Source organism: Nerophis ophidion, linkage group LG23 (genome assembly GCF_033978795.1).
Source record: "Nerophis ophidion isolate RoL-2023_Sa linkage group LG23, RoL_Noph_v1.0, whole genome shotgun sequence".
Lineage (NCBI taxonomy): Eukaryota > Metazoa > Chordata > Actinopteri > Syngnathiformes > Syngnathidae > Nerophis > Nerophis ophidion.
In genome coordinates, this window is record NC_084633.1 from 36,962,970 (window position 1) to 36,977,269 (window position 14,300).

A 14,300-nucleotide genomic window follows, 5' to 3' on the forward strand; every position below is an offset into this window, starting at 1 on the left:
TAACATTTGATAGTTTTCATGTTAACATTTAACAGTTTTTATGTTTTTAACATTTTATAGTTGGTTATTAACATGTTTTAGTTTGTTTTTAAATTTTTTTAGTTTTTAACATTTTACAGTTTTTTTATGTTTCCAAAATTTCATAGTTTTGATGTTTTTAACATTTTACAGTTTTGATGTTTTTAACATTTGATCGTTGTTTTTTTTCTCAACATTTTAAAGTTTTTATGTTTTTACCATGTTATATTTCATGTTTTTAACATTTATATTTTTATGTTTTTAACATTTTATAGTTTAGTGGGTCTAACATAATAGTGAGAGTCCAGTCCATAGTGGATCTAACATAATAGTGAGAGTCCAGTCCATAGTGGATCTAACATAATAGTGTGAGAGTCCAGTCCATAGTGGATCTAACATAATAGTGAGAGAGTCCAGTCCATATAATATTTTTTTTAACACTGAACACAACTAAACGCGTGCATTTTTAAGTTAGACCAACATTTCCAGAGTATAATAGGTCGCTTATTCTTTGTATTAACATTGTTATTCTGAAGTTAACTGTGGAGGGGGCGTGGCCTGCGGGCCTGCAGCGAAGCGGGATGTTGCCAGGACCGGCCTCGAAATCAGCGACAGGTGCGTAGACGGCCCACCTGGGCCTTTTTATCTAATCACATGTCGCTCTGTTTATAAGCAGCAGCCAGGAGGAGAGACAGGGTTGGGGCTGGAGCCAGAGCGCGAGTGAGGACGAAAGAGAAAAAGACAATTGCTGGAAAGCATCTGAGAGAAAAATAAAATAAAACAATATTGTAACCCTAAAACAGACTCTTGGTGGTCTGAAGAACCCCCAGGAGGGCAAGCCCCACACTAACCAATAATAAATAAATGACTTCTTACCATTAACGCAACTTCTTGAACATAAAAAAAGCATGAGAATGTTTTATAGTTTGAACGTTATTTTTAACACTGTGATTACAAGTGGAATTAAAGCTGCAAGCAGCGTTGGTCGGGTCCGCCTTTGGCTGCTGCCCCCGAGACCCACGGCCGGATAAGCGGTAGAAGACGCCTTGGTGCCACTATTTAATGCATTGTGAAAGTAATGCAGTTGTTGTATTGAAGTGAAAATATCAAATTTCCTGTTGATTTTTGCTAAAGTATGTTAATTATTAAAATGTAGGTCTAAATGAGACCTACATAGTGGTTTTTGTTTCATGTTTCTTTGACATTCCTCCCGGAAATTACAAGCAGTTTTGTCTGTGTTTTCTTCCTAGGAGCAGTTTGTCTGTGTTGTATTCCTAGGGGGCGCTAGAGCACAATTTTGAGTTTTGGGGTTTGGTTTTTTTATTAAATTGTTGCCAGTCCTGATGTGTGTGTCAAGTTTGGTGAGTTTTGAAGCATTTTAAAGGGGTCAAATTACAGCTGAAAGAGGCAAAAATGACATTTTTTAGGAACATTAGCGCGGGTGTTTTTTAAAGGTGTGTAAAATCATAACCGGAGCAGTAATCAAAACTTTGTTGGACAGTTTTAATCAAAACGGTTCAATCTCTCTTCTGTGCGAGTTTGAAGCCGAAACGACAAACGCACTCGGAGGAGTTTACGTTTGAAAAAGGTGATGGGTTTTTAAAAAACTTTTATTTTGAAGGGGTAATTTTTAACTTTCTGTTGATTTTTGCCGAAGGATGTCAATTATTAAAATGTAGGTCTAAGTGAGACCTAAATAGAAGTTTTTGTTTCATGTCTTTCCGGCATTCCTACCAGAAGTTACAAGCAGTTTTGTCTATGTTTTCTTCCTAGAAGCAGTTTTTTCTGTGTTTTATTCAAAAATTGCGCTAGAGCGCAATTTTGAGTTTTATTACTATTTTTCTTTCATTAGATCGCAATTTCTGCCAGTCCTGATGTGTGTGCCAAGTTTGGTGAGTTTTGAAGCATTTTAAGGGGGTCAAATTACAGCTCAAAGAGGCAAAAATAGCATTTTTTGCGAAAATTTTGCTTTGAAGGGGTTTTTGCCAACTTCCTGTTGATTTTTGCTATAGAAGTTTGCAATTGGAAATGTAGGTGTAAGTCAGACCTACATAGAGGTTTTTGTTTCATGTCTCCACAACATTGCTAACGGAAGTTACAAGCAGTCTGTTTCTTTTTCTTCCTAGGGGGCGCTAGCGCGCAATTTTCAATTTTGGGGTTTGGTTGCTTAATATGTTGGGAAGGCCCACCGTACCGATGTGTATGTCAAATTTGGTGAGTTTTGAAGCATGTTAAGGGGGTCAAATTACATCGCGTAGGTGCGGAATAATAATAAAACACAGCAGTTTCAATAGGGTCCTTGGCCCATTGCCTAAGGACTCCTGTGGAGTCCTTTGGCAATGGTCCTGCGGACCCTAATTATTCATTACTTATCGTGTTAAGCAATGTCAGCTCAGATTTATCCGAGAGCCACATCTGGCTCTAGAGCCATAGGTTCCCTACCCCTGAGCTAATGCAACCAAATTGTGTTCTTATCTGTACTGCAAAGTTCAAATTTTGATGACAATAAAAAAGAGTTTAAGTCTAAAATTAAAGTGAAATTCTTTCAGGTGCATCAAAGTAAAAAAAAATAATAAAAAGGGCTCCTGTTTGTCGACTCACAGAGCTGTTTTGGCCAGTTCCTTATCTGTTTCGAAGAAGCAGCTGCGCTCCTTTCTGGGTTTGTTGGGGCTGCTCTTTTTGTTTGGGTTTACACCTAGCTTGCTGATGCTATTGTTGCGTTGTAAGGGCTGGTCTCCTAAAGTTGGGCCAAGTACTATCCGACTCTGGGGTCCTTTTGACTCAACATACTGTATATGTCATCCCACAGAACTTGGGGGAGACCAGTGGGTTTTATTCCATGAGAATAAGACTAGTGTGTATTTTTTGGGGACTAAAACATGGACTTTTGCGGAGGATAAAACCAATTATTGGTTTGTTTACCGGGAACTCTGCTTCAGTATACAAACTTTTCCACTTCACAAGTTTTTAAATGGAAGATATATGCGTACGCACCCTGCCGGCGTAGTGGATTATGCAGAAGTCGGCTTTGTCCTTCAGCTGACGGGGCTTCTGGAACTTGGCGTGCGTGCCTTGCTCCTGGAGCACCTTGTCCACGAAGGTCTTGTCCGTGGCTTTGGGGAACCAGCACTCCTCGTCCAGCAGGGCCAGGATACCAGGGGGGTTGTTCTGTGGGGCGGGACAGGAGACCTGGAGTCAAATAAAACTGGAAAAAACTCTTTAACTTTGGGCAGTTAACTATTTGACTTGGTGAGTATCGCCAACCTGGACAGTTCAAGAACAGTGCTGGTTAGAAGTGGACAATTCATCACATTCTTATTTACCATTATGGCTTCTCACGTTTGTGAAAATAAAATAAACTAAAAAAAAAAATATTCGGTACTATACCGCCTCTTTTTTGTGGTGACATTGCTGGTTTTTACGAGCAGGGGAGCATGTTGGGCAGCGCACACACACAGAGTACTTACAAGCAGACACAGTGTGTAGACAGAAAATGGAGAATGGACGCATTTTGGCGTAAAACGTCAAGAAAAAGGTGAAGTTATAACACTGAAACACCCTCAGGAAGAGCTGCGTTAAGACATAGCTAGCGGCTAACGTCCATCCGCAGTGTTTTAGCCACTTCTAAATAACTAATCCTGGCCTCCAATGGCGACAAATAGTTAAAGTAGCAATGATTTTCACACACACACTAGGTGTGGTGAAATGTGTCCTCTGCATTTGACATGAGGGGAGCAGTGAGCAGCAGCGGTGCCACGCTCAGGAATCATTTATGGGGATTTAACCCCCAATTCCAACCTTTTATGATGAGTGCCAAGCAGGGAGGCATTGGGTTCCAATTTTGTAAAGTCTTTGGTATGACTCGGCCGGGGTTTGAACTCACAACCTACCGATCTCAGGGCGTACACTCTAACCACTAGGCCACCGAGTATGTAATAAAGGGAGTTTCTTACAAGTACATTATCACTGGAGGACGAGGAATAGCTAAACATGCTTCACTACACAGCGTAGGAGGATACAATAGCTCAATGGCGTCACAATGTAAACAAATGCCAAGGTTGGATCTACACCTGACATCCACTGTAGTGATACCAAGTACAGGAGCGTATCTAGTCGGTACTACTATGATTACATCGATATTTTTGATAGTCACAAAATCTTCTTTTATTCTTCAAAAATGAATATTATGTCGATAAAGTCAGTAAATATGTTCCTGGACACATGAGGACTTTGAATATGACCAATGTATGATCCTGTAACTACTTGGTATCGGATCGATACCTAAATGTGTGGCATCGTCCAAAACTAATGTAAAGTATCAAAGAAGAGAAGATTAAGTGATTATTACATTTTAACAGAAGTGTAAATAGAACATGTTCAAACAGAAAAAAGCGTGACACCTACCCTTTACATCAGTATTTCCTAACCATATTATTATTGGTTTGTTAGGTATTATATTTTATTGTATGATCCTGTAACTACTTGGTATCGGATCGATACCTAAATGTGTGGCATCATCCAAAACTAATGTAAAGTATCAAAGAAGAGAAGAATAAGTGATTATTACATTTTAACAGAAGTGTAGATAGAACATGTTCAAACAGATAATAAGCAGATATTAACAGCAAATGAACAATCCATCCATCCATCCATCATCTTCCGCTTATCCGAGGTCGGGTCGCGGGGGCAGCAGCCTAAGCAGGGAAGCCCAGACTTCCCTATCTCCAGCCACTTCGTCTAGCTCTTCCCGGGGGATCCCGAGGCGTTCCCAGGCCAGCCGGGAGACATAGTCTTCCCAACGTGTCCTGGGTCTTCCCCGTGGCCTCCTACCAGCTGGACGTGCCCTAAACACATCCCTAGGGAGGCGTTCGGGTGGCATCCTGACCAGATGCCCGAACCACCTCATCTGGCTCCTCTCCATGTGGAGGAGCAGCGGCTTTACGTTGAGCTCCTCCCGGATGGCAGAGCTTCTCACCCTATCTCTAAGGGAGAGCCCCGCCACCCGGCGGAGGAAACTCATTTGGGCCGCTTGTACCCGTGATCTTATCCTTTCGGTCATGACCCAAAGCTCATGACCATAGGTGAGGATGGGAACGTAGATCGACCGGTAAATTGAGAGCTTTGCCTTCCGGCTCAGCTCCTTCTTCACCACAACGGATCGATACAACGTCCGCATTACTGAAGACGCCGCACCGATCCGCCTGTCGATCTCACGATCCACTCTTCCCCCACTCGTGAACAAGACTCCTAGGTACTTGAACTCCTCCACTTGGGGCAGGGTCTCCTCCCCAACCCGGAGATGGCACTCCACCCTTTTCCGGGCGAGAACCATGGACTCGGACTTGGAGGTGCTGATTCTCATTCCAGTCGCTTCACACTCGGCTGCGAACCGATCCAGTGAGAGCTGAAGATCCCGGTCAGATGAAGCCATCAGGACCACATCATCTGCAAAAAGCAGAGACCTAATCCCGCGGCCACCAAACCGGAACCCCTCAACGCCTTGACGGCGCCTAGAAATTCTGTCCATAAAAGTTATGAACAGAATGGGTGACAAAGGACAGCCTTGGCGGAGTCCAACCTTCACTGGAAACGTGTCCGACTTACTGCCAGCAATGCGGACCAAGCTCTGGCACTGATCGTACAGGGAACGGACCGCCACAATAAGACATTCCGATACCCCATACTCTCTGAGCACTCCCCACAGGACTTCCCGAGGGACACGGTCCAATGCCTTCTCCAAGTCCACAAAGCACATGTAGACTGGTTGGGCAAACTCCCATGCACCCTCAAGAACCCTGCCGAGAGTATAGAGCTGGTCCACAGTTCCACGACCAGGACGAAAACCACACTGTTCCTCCTGAATCCGAGGTTCGACTATCCGGCGAAGCCTCCTCTCCAGTACACCTGAATAAACCTTACCGGGAAGGCTGAGGAGTGTGATCCCACGATAGTTGGAACCCACCCTCCGGTCCCCCTTCTTAAAGAGAGGGACCACCACCCCGGTCTGCCAATCCAGAGGTACCGCCCCCGATGTCCACGCGATGAACAAATGAACAAGTGGATTAATAATCAATTTTTACAGTTTGTCCCTCATAATGTGTAGAAAATAATAGGTGTATAAATGACACAATATGTTACTGCAGACTAATTAGGAGTCTTTGTTTGTTTACTTACTACTAAAAGACAAGTTGTCTAGTATGTTCAACATTTTATTCAAGGACTAAATGACAATAATAAACATATGTTTCATGTACACTAAGATCTGTTGTTCAATTAAAGACAATAATGACATTTTTTGTGGTCCACTTTATTCAGAAAAGTATTTAATTTGTGGACCGCAGGCCCATAATTAGTGATTTGTGGTCCTCAGACCCCTAATTAGTGATTGGTGGTCCTCAGGCCCATATTTAGTGATTTGTGGTCCTCGGGCCCATATTTAGTGATTTGTGGTCCTCGGGCCCATAATTAGTCATTTGTGTTCCTCGGGCCCATAATTAGTGATTTGTGGTCCTCGGGCCCATAATTAGTGATTTGTGGTCCTCGGGCCCATAATTAGTGATTTGTGGTCCTCGGGCCCATATTTAGTGATTAGTGGTCCTCAAGCCCATAATTACTGATTCGTGGGCCTCAATGCCAATAATAAGTGATTCGTGGGCCTCAAGCCCATAATTAGTGATTCGTGGGCCTCAGGCCCATAATTAGTGATTCGTGGGCCTCAGGCCCATAATTAGTGATTCGTGGTCCTCATGCCCATAATTATTGATTTGTGGTCCTCAGGCCCATAATTAGTGATTTGTGGTCCTCAGACCCATGATTAGTGATTTGTGGTCCTCGGGCCCATAATTAGTGATTTATGGTTCTCGGGCCCATAATTAGTCATTTGTGGTCCTCGGGCCCATAATTAGTGATTAGTGGTCCTCAAGCCCATAATTAGTGATTCGTGGGCTTCAGGCCCATAATTAGTGATTCGTGGGCCTCAGGCCCATAAGTAGTGATTCGTGAGCCTCAGGCCCATGATTAGTGATTCGTGGGCCTCAGGCCCATAATTATTGATTCGTGGGCCTCAGGCCCATAATTATTGATTCGTGGGCCTCAGGTCCATAATGAGTGATTCGTGGTCCTCAGGCCCATAATTATTGATTTGTGGTCCTCAGGCCCGTAATTACTGATTTGTGGTCCTCAGTCCCATAATTAGTGATTAGTGGTCCTCACGCCCATAATTAGTGATTAGTGGTCCTCACGCCCATAATTAGTGATCCGTGGGCATCAGGCCCATAATTATTGATTTGTGGGCCTCAGGCCCATAATTAGTGATTCGTGGTCCTCAGGCCCATAATTAGTGATTTGTGGTCCTCAGGCCCATAATTAGTGATTTGTGGTCCTCAGGCCCATAATTAGTGATTTGTGGTCCTCAGGCCCATAATTAGTGATTTGTGGTCCTCAGGCCCATAATTTGTGATTTGTGGTCCTCAGGCCCATAATTAGTGATTTGTGGTCCTCAGGCCCAACATTTTTTGTTCAAATAAAGCTAATAATGACATTTTTTTGTGGTCCCCTTTGATTAGATACATTTTCGGTACATTATCACAGGAGGAGTCCAGGAAAAGTAACGGCTCGCCATTTTATGCCCACACAGGACAACATACAGGTAAGCCACTAAAGTTTCGATGTAAAGGGGAGGTGATCAATGCAGATGTCGATACTAGAGATGTCCGATAATATCAACCGATAAATGCTTTAAAATGTAATATCGGAAATTAGCGGTATTGGTTTGAAAAAGTAAAATTAATTACTTTTTAAAACGCTGCTGTACATATCCGGTAAAACACGGATGTAGGGAGCATTACAGAGTGGTAGAGTCTTCCCTCTCCCACACACAGCACGAGAGGTTTACTGGCGACGCTTGATGACCTCATCAAACCGCCGCGAGCGGAGCATAACAACAACAAGAGTGTGTTGTTGCCGGTGCTGTAGCCGTGGCTAACAAGTCAGCTCGCTCGGTGACTGACAAACGACATCATGTCTGTGGTTTGGACGGAAAAAAAACTGGCGATTTGCAATGACTGCAAAAAGTTGGCCGTGCGAGGAGGAACCAAGACGTCTTCCTTTAATACGAGCAATTTGATCTCCCGCCTCTTGAAGAATCATAAAGAGATACATGATGAATACAAGCGGATGATGGATGAGAAGCAAACACCAAAAGCAGCTTGCAGTGAGCGGAGCATTTCAGAATCTTTGGCTTACTGCTGGGCCACTTCAAGCACTCACCACCAGCTTGCAGCACTTTTGTGTTACTCATACAAACACGTTAGAGCGGAGCAGATTGAGCCCACTTTATCATTTCCTGTTATGCAGTATGCCAGGCAGTCTACTAAAGGAGGACTATGTTATTTAGGGACCGAATGTCCCTTTGGGACAGAGGACCCTATTATATTTCTAAGGTTTTATTATTATTATTATACCGCCACCTCTTTGAGCTGTAATTTGACCCGCTTAACATACTTCAAAACTCACCAAATTTTACACACACATCAGGACTGGCAAAAATTGCCATCTAATAAAAAAAACCCCTCCAAAACACAAAATTGCACTCTAGCGCCCCCTAGGAAAAAACACAGACAAAACTGGTTGAAACTTCTGTTAGGAATGTCGTAGAAACATGAAAGAAAAACCTCAATGTAGGTCTGACTTAGACGTATATTTCATACACTGACATTGTTCAGCAAAAATTAACAAGCAGTTGGCAAAAACCCCTTTAAAACAAAAGTTTCCTAAAAATTGTCATTTTTGCCTCTTTGAGCTGTAATTTGACCCCCTTAAAATGCTTCAAAACTCACCAAACTGGACACACACATCAGGACTGGCGAAAATTGCGATATAATAAAAAAAAAAAAAAAAAACTCAAAATTGCGTTCTAGCGCCCCGTAGGAATAAAACACAGACAAAACTGCTCCTAGGAAGAAAACACAGACAAAACTGCGTGTAACTTCCGGTAGGAATGTCGTAAAGACATGAAACGAAAACCTCTATGTAGGTCTGACTTAGACCTACATTTCATACACTGACATTCTCCAGCAAAAATTAACAGGAAGTTGGCAAAAACCCCTTTAAAACAAAAGTTTCCTAAATATTGTCATTTTTGCCTCTTTGAGCTGTAATTTGACCCCCTTAAAATGCTTCAAAACTCACCAAACTGGACACACACATCAGGACTGGCGAAAATTGCGATATAATTAAAAAAAAAAAACCAAAACTCAAAATCGCGTTCTAGCGCCCCGTAGGAATAAAACACAGACAAAACTGCTCCTAGAAAGAAAACACAGACAAAACTGCTTGTAACTTCCGGTAGGAATGTCGTAAAGACATGAAACGAAAACCTCTATGTAGGTCTCACTAAGACCTATATTTCATTTATTGACATCCTTCAGCAAAAATCAACGGGAAGTTGGCAAAAACCCATTTAAAACAAAAGTTTCCTAAATATTGTCATTTTTGCCTCTTTGAGCTGTAATTTGACCACCTTAAAATGCTTCAAAACTCACTAAACTGGACACACACATCAGGACTGGCGAAAATTTCCATCTAATAAAAACAACAACCCCCAAAACTCAAAATTGCGCTCTAGCGCCCCCTAGGAATAAAACACAGACAAAACTGCTCCTAGGAAGAAAACAGACAAAACTGCTTGTAACTTCCGGTAGGAATGTCGTAAAGACATGAAAGAAAAAACTCTATGTAGGTCTCACTTAGACCTATATTTCATTTATTGACATCCTTCAGCAAAAATTAACAGGAAGTTGGCAAAAACCCCTTTAAAACAAAAGTTTCCTAAAAATTTTCATTTTTGCCTCTTTGAGCTGTAATTTGACCCCCTTAAAATTCTTCAAAACTCACCAAACCGGACACACACATCAGGACTAGTGAAAATTTCCATCTAATAAAAAAAACATACTCCAAAACACAAAATTGCGCTCTAGCGCCCCCTAGGAAAAAACACAGACAAATGGCTCCTAGGAAGAAAACAGACAAAACTGCTTGTAACTTCCGGTAGGAATGTCGTAAAGACATGAAAGAAAAACCTCTATGTAGGTCTCACTAAGACCTACATTTCATTCATTGACATCTTTCAGCAAAAATCAACAGGAAGTTGGCAATTACCCCTTCAAAACAAAAGTTTTGTAAAAACCCGTCACCTTTTTTCAAACATTATCTCCTGTGAGCGCGTTTGTTGTGTCGGCTTCAAACTCGCACGTTTGAGAGAGTGAACCCTTCTGATTAAAAGTTGCGCAAAGAGTTTTAATAACTGCTCCGGTTTGGATTTTACGAGCCTTCAAAGAACTGCTGCGCTGCTGCCGTCTCAGGACGGCAGCTTAAAAGCAGGAAGCACCGGCGTGACCACACAATGCAGAGAAGGTAGGTACTGTGCGGGTATAGATATGTTAACTGGGTGAAAGAAGGAGGCACCAGTTTGACTGCAGGATACAGAGAAGGTAGGTAACGTGCAGGTAAATATATGTTGAATGGGTGATGGCAGGAAGCACCAGCGTGTATGAGTGACAGAAAGAAGCACCAGTGTGACCCCAGGATGCAGGGAAGGTAGGTAATGTGCAGGTAAAGATATGTTGAATGGGTAAAGGCAGGAAACGCCAACAAAAGTGGGTCCCGTCCACCGCTGCTTGCAGCTTTAATGTTTACTTTATTACTCTAGTATACTCTGGACTGAGGCAGTGTGCCTTCATTGTTTTTGTTGTACTCACCGGCCTCTCTATCAGGTCTATGCAGGGCTGCAGGTCCAGACCGAAGTCGATGAAGCTCCACTCGATGCCCTCCCTCTGGTACTCCTCCTGCTCCAGGACGAACATGGTGTGGTTGAAGAGCTGCTGCAGCTTCTCGTTGGTGTAGTTGATGCACAGCTGCTCGAAGGAGTTCAGCTTCAAATCAAAGACGACCCCAGTTAGGTGACAAATCGCCGCAAGAAAAACACACATCGGCTACTTTTTTCCCCCAACGCTTTGTACCCTGCGGTTCATAAAACGGTCCGGCTAGTTTAGGGATTTTTCTTTGCTGACGGCCATAATGCAAAATCTGTGTAAAAACAAGTATAATCAAATAAATAAACAATTAGTTAAATAAAAAATAAATAGTAAATAAATAACAACACTGAAAAGGTGTTTTATTGTTTGCCATCTTTTGGACGAGCTCGCTTACTGAAAGTACTGCATTGCCCCTCTTTTCAACTGGAAGTAGACGTGCTGTTTGGTCTCCTAGCCGTCCATAGCGTTTCTACTCGTATGCATTCTTCATTCATCACTTGTAAGTTTTACAATATAACTAAAACAATTCATACTTGCTTAAGCGTCCCATGTGTGGTGTCTGTAGGAGTGTTTTCATGCATATTTGTTCATGCTATCGAAATTTAATGAAGCTAGCGTCGTTAGGGAATATGCTAACACATTTACTAGTCTTCCAGCCATCCATAGCGTTCCTACTCGTATGGATTTTTCATCCAACCCTCAGTATTACATCATAACTCAAACTATTCTTACTTACTAAAGCGTCCCATTTGTGATGTCTGTAGGAGTGTTTTTATGCATATTTGTACCTGCTATCGTAATGGAATCAAGCTGGCATCGTTAGCATTAGCTAAAATGCTAACAAATCACTCCAAGCAACGTTGGTAAGTTTTACAATATAACTAAAACTATTCTCACTTACTTAAGCGTCCTATGTGTGATGTCTTTAAGAGTTTTTTTCGTGCATATTTGTACGTGCTATCATAATGGAATCGAACTAGCATCGTTAGCATTAGCTAATATGCTAACAAATCACTCCAAGCAACGTTGGTAAGTTTTACAATATAACTAAAACTATTCTTACTTACTAAAGCATCCCATGTGTGATGTCTGCAGGAGTGTTTTCATGCATATTTGTACGTGCTATCATAATGGAATCGAACTAGCATTGTTAGCATTAGCTAATATGCTAACAAATCACTCCAAGCAACGTTGGTAAGTTTTACAATATAACTAAAACTATTCTTACTTACTAAAGCGACCCATGTGTGATGTCTGTAGGAGTGTTTTCATGAATATTTGTACCTGCTATCATAATGGGATCAAGCTGACGTCGTTAGCATTAGCTAACAAATCACTCCAAGCAACGTTGGTAAGTTCTGCAATATAACTAAAACTATTCTTACTTAATAAAGCATCCCATGTGTGATGTCTGTAGGAGTGTTTTCATGCATATTTGTACGTGCTATCGTGATTTAATGAAGCTAGCGTCGTTAGGGAATATGCTAACACATTTACTAGTCTTCCAACCATCCATAGCGTTCCTACTCGTATGGATTTTTCATCCAACCCTCAGTATTACATCATAACTCAAACTATTCTTACTTACTAAAGCGTCCCATTTGTGATGTCTGTAGGAGTTTTTTTCGTGCATATTTGTACGTGCTATCATAATGGAATCGAGCTAGCATCGTTAGCATTAGCTAATATGCTAACAAATCACTCCAAGCAACGTTGGTAAGTTTTGCAATATAACTAAAACTATTCTTACTTATTAAAGCATCCCATGTGTGATGTCTGTAGGAGTGTTTTCATGCATATTTGTACGTGCTATCGTGATTTAATGAAGCTAACGTCGTTAGGGAATATGCTAACACATTTACTAGTCTTCCAGCCATCCATAGCGTTCCTACTCGTATGGATTTTTCATCCAACCCTCAGTATTACATCATAACTCAAACTATTCTTACTTACTAAAGCGTCCCATTTGTGATGTCTGTAGGAGTTTTTTTCGTGCATATTTGTACGTGCTATCATAATGGAATCGAGCTAGCATCGTTAGCATTAGCTAATATGCTAACAAATCACTCCAAGCAACGTTGGTAAGTTTTGCAATATAACTAAAACTATTCTTACTTATTAAAGCATCCCATGTGTGATGTCTGTAGGAGTGTTTTCATGCATATTTGTACGTGCTATCGTGATTTAATGAAGCTAACGTCGTTAGGGAATATGCTAACACATTTACTAGTCTTCCAGCCATCCATAGCGTTCCTACTCGTATGGATTTTTCATCCAACCCTCAGTATTACATCATAACTCAAACTATTCTTACTTACTAAAGCGTCCCATTTGTGATGTCTGTAGGAGTGTTTTTATGCATATTTGTACCTGCTATCGTAATGGAATCAAGCTGGCATCGTTAGCATTAGCTAAAATGCTAACAAATCACTCCAAGCAACGTTGGTAAGTTTTACAATATGACCAAAACTATTCTTACTTACTTAAGCGTTCTATGTGTGCTGTCTTTAAGAGTTTTTTTCGTGCATATTTGTACGTGCTATCATAATGGAATCGAGCTAGCATCGTTAGCATTAGCTAATATGCTAAAAAATCACTCAAAGCATCATTGGTAAGATTTACAATGTAACTAAAACAATTCTTACTTACTAAAGTGTCCCATGTGTGATGTCTGTAGGAGTGTTTTCATGCGTATTTGTACCTGCTATCGTAATGGGATCAAGCTGGCGGCGTTAGCATTAGCTAACATGCTAAAAAAATCACTCCAAGCAACATTGGTAAGTTTTGCAATATAACTAAAACTATTCTTACTTAGTATGGTGTCCCATGTGTGATGTGTGTAGGAGTGTTTTCATGCATATTTGTACCTGCTATCGTAATGTAATCAAGCTAGCGTCACTAGCATTAGCTAATACGCTAACAAATCACTGCAAGCAACGTTGGTAAGTTCTACAATATAATTAAAACTATTTTTACTTACTAAAGCGTCCCATGTGTGATGTGTGTAGGAGTGTTTTCATGCATATTTGTACCTGCTATCGTAATGTAATCAAGCTAGCGACATTAGCATTAGCTAATATGCTAAAAAATCACTCCAAGCAACGTTGGTAAGTTTTGCAATATAACTAAAACAATTCTTACTTACTAAAGCGTCCCATGTGTGGCGTCTGTAGGAGTGTTTTCATGAATATTTGTACCTGCTATCGTAATGGGATCAAGCTGGCGGCGTTAGCATTAGCTAACATGCTAAAAAAATCACTCCAAGCAACGTTGGTAAGTTCTACAATATAACTAAAACTATTTTTACTTACTAAAACGTCCCATGTGTGATGTCTTTTGGAGTGTTTTCATGCGTATTTATACGTTCTTTCGTAATGTAATCAAGCTAGCGTCACTAGTATTAGGTAACATGCTAGAAAAATCACTCCAAGCATCGTTCGTAAGTTTTCCAATATAACTAAAACAATT

At 41.2% G+C, this 14,300-nt stretch overlaps 1 protein-coding gene across 2 annotated transcripts in view; it reads right to left on the reverse strand.

Moving 5' to 3' along the window:
- LOC133541166 (myosin-10-like) overlaps positions 1-14,300 on the reverse strand; it is a 251,556-nt gene that overhangs the window by 103,441 nt on the left and 133,815 nt on the right. For both annotated transcript variants that reach the window (XM_061884291.1, XM_061884290.1), the window contains 2 exons: positions 10,776-10,949; positions 3,013-3,186 (listed from right to left, as the gene is read on the reverse strand). In XM_061884291.1, coding sequence (XP_061740275.1) covers positions 3,013-3,186; positions 10,776-10,949 — 348 coding nt within the window. The remainder of the gene's footprint in view (positions 1-3,012; positions 3,187-10,775; positions 10,950-14,300) is intronic.